General features: G+C 49.0%; 1 protein-coding gene across 1 annotated transcript; it reads left to right on the forward strand.

Moving 5' to 3' along the window:
• The first annotated feature begins 2,851 nt into the window (after positions 1-2,851).
• On the forward strand, positions 2,852-4,370 carry ACTL7A (actin-like 7A). The gene has a single exon (XM_011954576.1). It carries the CDS (start codon positions 2,941-2,943, stop codon positions 4,246-4,248), a length of 1,308 nt encoding a protein of 435 aa, XP_011809966.1. The 5' UTR covers positions 2,852-2,940; the 3' UTR covers positions 4,249-4,370.
• The last annotated feature ends 1,218 nt before the right edge of the window (positions 4,371-5,588 follow it).

Consider the following 5,588-nt stretch of genomic DNA (forward strand, 5'->3'; position numbering starts at 1 on the left):
AAAAAAAAAAAAAAAAGGTTGACCCCAGGGTTGCTTTCAAAAAGGGGTCATCCCATGGTTTTTTTGATCTTGAGCCAGAGGACTAAAAGTAGGTGTGACCCCATTAGAAAATGTGGCCCAACATATTTTGAGCAATATAGGGTGCCTCTCCCTAGAGGGACCTCACTAGGGACCCCAGGGAGCCCACACAAACCTTAGCTGATGACAGTTGTGGGGGGTTGTGTGCTAGGCAGTGGAGGTTTGGGGCACGGTGTCAACAGTCTCTGCATTCTTCCATCATTACCGCTAGCCGTGTGCTGACCCACAGAGGGAGAGAAGAGGCACAGAGGGTAACAGGAAGCTTAGGGGAAACAGGGTTTTGATTAGGAGTACCGAACAGGTGAAACTGAGAGGTGAAGAAAAGGAGGGCAAGTGTTTCGTTGGCTTTTGCTCAGAGAATGTGAGGGGAAGCCCTATGCTCAAGGACCTTACAGAGTAGATAGAATAACTGCCTTATGCTAAGGCATCACCTCTTCCACACACAAATGCAGAAAGGGCAATGACAGATGATAGATGGGCAAGCCTGGGCAGCCCAGGTAGAGCAAATGAGTCAGAGCATGTCAGGCTTGGAGTGTATTAGTGAAGAGGGAGGCACAGGACAGGTGAAAGGGTCCTCCAAAGGTGTCCACATCTTAATCCCTGGGACCTATGAGTATATTAACTTTCATGCCAAAAGGGATTCTGTGTGTGGATGGGATTAAATGAAGGAATTTGAGATGGGGAGAGTATCCTGGATGGCCTGGGTGGGGCCAATGTAATCACAAGGGTCCTTATATGGGGGGATACAGGAGGGCCAAGGGCAGAGAAACAGATGTGACAATGATAGCTGTAGTCTGAGACTCTCAGTCTTTTAAGATGGAGGAAGGGACATGAGCCAAGGAACACAGGTGGCCTCTAGGAGCTGGAGAAGGCAAGAGGAAGTATTGTCTCCTACACCTCCAGAAGGAATACAGCCCTAAAAGAACCTTAATTGTAGTCCACTAAGAAGAATTATGAACTTCTGACCTCAAAAAACAGTAAGATACTAACTGTGAGTTGCTTTAAGCCACTACATCCACGGTCATTTGTTACAGCAGAAACAGGAAGCTAATACAGGCTCTTCTAGGAGTCCAGCTTAGTGAAAAGGTACCAAGCAGCTATAGATTTCTCAAAATTCAAGTAGGGTTTGGGGAGAAAAAAATTGGAGGGTTTTAAATTACATATGCCTTTGGTTACCATATACAGCACTTTTGAAATAAAGTCAAACAATCTGAGTTGTCCATGCAAATCCCTGAACAGCAGAGGCAGTTAAACTGTTTTTCAGGCAGCCAGGTATTGAAAGTACTTTCCTATTTTTCCTTCAAAATCCCATGCCATGATCTCACCCACTAACCAATGAAGCAAGAAACTGAGATTTTGTCCTTGGGATGACACCTTGCTGCCCCCATCAGATAGTCACAAACCTCATGAGACTGGACTTGGTCCTTTTCTTCTCTCATACCCCAAAGGAACTGAAAGAAGCCCCCATAGCCTCTCTAAAGGAGAAAGCCCATTATTGTGGTGACTGCCTCTTTTATGAAGGGCTGGGATCAGGTTCAAGGTGTGGCATCACATAAGGCTGGATTCTGCCCTGAGTGTGGCAGGCATCCACACCAATGTGTCCAGCTTCAGAAATGGCATGCAAGATGGTGGCCAAGCAGCCTAAGAGATGCATACTAGGTCCCATCAAGCTGTGTCCCAGCACATCCTGGGGAGGAAGCCACAGTCAGGAGAGCTTGGCTACTCCTGGCTGGATATCCTTGGATGAGCTACGCACCTACAAGCCTCAGTGTTGTCAGTGGGATTTTTTAGGGTCTAATTTCACTGCCTAGCCAATGACCCTGATGAAGGCACAGTAAGTGTACAAATGTATATCCAAAAATAATTCCTCTTATGGTTATTCTAAGTGTCACCCTTAGTGCCCTTGACATAGTCACCATGGCAGCAAAGGATCCCACTAACATCTAAATCAGATGGTGTCGGTGCTCTGCACCAAATCCTCTAGTGCTTTCTGACCTTATCGATGATCCTCGCATTGCCTATGAGGCCTACCGTGAGCTGCTCGCCTTCCCCCACCCCATCTCATCTAATTTTCCTTACTCCTTCCATGCCAGCCACATTTGTCTTCCTGCTCCTCCTCTAACTCAAGAGGTCAGCAGACTTTTTAAGGGACAGTCAATACTTACCTTCATTCAGCTTTTTGGGCAATACAGTCTTCAAAGCCGTGACTCAGCTCTACTGCTGTACTGCAAAGGCAGCCATGGACGATACAAACATGAATGAGCACGGCTGTATTCCAATCCAACAAGCTGGGGACTGGACTGGACTGCAGCCTGCTGACCCCTGATCTAACTCTTCACACATCTGCCTCCAGTCCCCCGCACCTGCTGTTCCCCTGACAAACACGTGGCTCTCTCCCTCACCTCCTGCAGGTCTTCATTCAAATGTCACCCTCTCAGGAAGCTCTGCCAAGGCCACACTAGCACTGCCACCCTGCTTTTGCTCTTAATGTTCATTTTGGTTATTGTCTGTCACCCCCACCCCCCACCAACTAGAATAAGGGATTTTGTCTGTTTTTTTTTCACCACCGAATTCCCAGCCGCCTTGTATATAGCAGACACTCAAGAAATATTAATTAATTGAATAAATCAGTCTTGTTACAAAATTTAGGAAAAGGGGAGCCATTTCAAAAACAATATCCCAAATGTACCCTAACACAGGATAAGCGTTTGCAACATCTAGAAAGCCCAGGTCACCAGATTACATCATAATTAGTGATGTCATTGTTGGGAAAATTCTCAGGGTATCCTCTGATGTAGGCCTTTCAGGCCTTGAATCCAGTGGGACTGAGAACTTTCTAAGAGTGGTACGCCTCTTGACAACATGTGGGCTCCACCGGCAGCAATCATGGGGGATGGGCCCGCCAAGAAGGTGGGTAACCAGGCCCCCCTGCAGACGCAGGCCCTCCAGACTGCCTCTTTAAGGGATGGCCCGGCAAAACGGGCCGTGAGGGTCTGCCACAGGAGTTCAGAGTCACAAGAACCTACTGAATCAAAGGCAGCCAAGGAGAGGCCCAAGCAGGAGGTGACCAAAGCAGTGGTCGTGGACCTGGGCACTGGCTACTGTAAATGTGGCTTTGCCGGCCTGCCAAGACCCACCCACAAGATCTCAACAATGGTGGGCAAGCCCTACATGGAGACTGCCAAGACTGGGGATAATCGCAAGGAGACATTTGTGGGACAGGAACTCAACAACACAAACGTTCATCTCAAGCTGGTTAACCCTCTGCGACATGGCATCATCGTGGACTGGGATACAGTGCAGGATATCTGGGAATACCTCTTCCGACAAGAGATGAAGATCGCCCCGGAGGAGCATGCGGTCTTGGTTTCAGACCCACCGCTGAGCCCACACACCAACAGAGAGAAATATGCTGAAATGCTGTTTGAAGCCTTCAACACTCCTGCGATGCACATCGCCTACCAGTCGCGCCTGTCCATGTACGCCTATGGAAGGACCTCCGGCCTCGTGGTGGAGGTTGGCCACGGCGTGTCCTACGTGGTCCCCATCTACGAGGGTTATCCTTTGCCCAGCATCACCGGAAGGCTGGACTATGCAGGCTCTGACCTGACAGCCTACCTGCTAGGCCTGCTGAACGGTGCAGGGAACGAATTCACCCAGGACCAGATGGGCATCGTGGAGGACATCAAGAAGAAATGCTGCTTTGTGGCCCTGGATCCCACTGAGGAGAAGAAAGTCCCTCTCAGTGAGCATACGATCCGCTACGTGCTGCCAGATGGGAAGGAGATTCAGCTGTGCCAGGAACGGTTCCTCTGCTCAGAGATGTTCTTCAAGCCGTCTCTCATCAAGTCCATGCAGCTGGGCCTCCACACCCAGACCGTGTCCTGCCTTAACAAGTGTGACATCGCCCTCAAACGGGGCCTCATGGGGAACATCCTGCTCTGCGGGGGCAGCACGATGCTCAGTGGCTTCCCTAACCGTCTGCAGAAGGAGCTAAGTAGCATGTGTCCCAACGACACCCCGAAGGTAAACGTGCTGCCTGAGAGAGACAGTGCCGTGTGGACCGGTGGCTCCATCCTGGCCTCACTTCAGGGTTTCCAACCACTGTGGGTCCACCGCTTTGAGTACGAGGAACACGGGCCTTTCTTCCTCTACAGAAGGTGCTTCTGAACGGCGATGAGGATGGCCACCGCACTGGCAGTGCGTACCCTCGGCGGGGTGAGCGCACTCCTACACACGGGGTGGAGCCAGTGCTTATTCCTGTAGCATTAAACACCCCTCATATGCCCCTCCTCAGCGTGTTTCTCTACTTCCTGACTTCATGAGAACAACTTCACACATGCGGCATCTGCCTTAAAATATACATTTCCTAAAACAAAAGCAGGAGTAGGGGGAGGATGAACAAAAAAAGGACATGCATTGTATGTGGATTGCTTAAACATTCACTTGCTCTAAAATTATGCTGTCCCTTATTTTGTGCATTCCCCACTTTAGGAACTACTTTATGATTAAACTCTGCGTGGAGTGGGGAGTGCAATGAAGATTAGAGGGTAAATGCTGTTGGGGCATATAAGCAGTTCCCTTTCCATAAATGCCAGTAGGAAGCATGCTATAACAGTGCAACCTCCCACAAGGCATCAGTGTCCATTTCACACTTCATCAGCAACCTGGACGGACTGGAAAGAGCTGGCAAAGCTGTCTGAGCCCTGCTTTAACAGGAGTTTCTTTTAGTTACGACAGTCATTTATTGAGACATATCTCAATACCAGTTCTTACTAAGCCATCACGGCGACTAGCTGCTGAAGCCTAGCATATTACAAGCAAGGCATATGTATGTGCCTTAAAGCGCAACTCTTCAGAGAACAAGTGCCATACAGATTTCCCTTTTTAAAAACCAAAGTAAGATTGATCTTGGGCTATCAGCAGAGAGGTTAGGGATTGAAGCTACAGTCATTCTCTAGACACTTCAAATAGTAGCTGACCATCTCCCAGCAGACTGGATGCTCCATCAGCCTAAAACACACACAGGGGTGGGCTCAGGAGAGAGGCTGCTGGTTCTGGGGCTGATGGTATGGGTCTGTGGGAGGCTGCCCTATGTGGGTCATTCTAACCCAACTGGGGAGCCCAAAGGAATACAGAGACCCTCAGTAGCCAGGGAAGCCCTTCCAGGGCCCAGCGAACTCTATGGTGTTCCTGCAGGGGGAGTTTGTAATATGAGCACTTTAAATTGGAGATTCTTTACAAAAGAGCCCCCAGTACATTCTCTGTCCTGTCTTTAAAGTTCAGAATCTGAACACTAGTGGGTGCATAAAACAATGGACGGAACATGGGCTCTGGACTCTGTGGTTTGAAACACTATTTTGCTACCACTTAGGTGTGTGACTTGAGTTTGTTTGCCTGCAAAACTGCGTATGAATGCCTACCTCACACAGCTGATTTGGAAAACAGTGAAAGACATCTGAATACCAATACTAGACTCCTGGAGGTGCTCACAACAGCTAGCTAGTATC

This window comes from Colobus angolensis, unplaced genomic scaffold, assembly GCF_000951035.1.
Source record: "Colobus angolensis palliatus isolate OR3802 unplaced genomic scaffold, Cang.pa_1.0 Scaffold386, whole genome shotgun sequence".
Lineage (NCBI taxonomy): Eukaryota > Metazoa > Chordata > Mammalia > Primates > Cercopithecidae > Colobus > Colobus angolensis.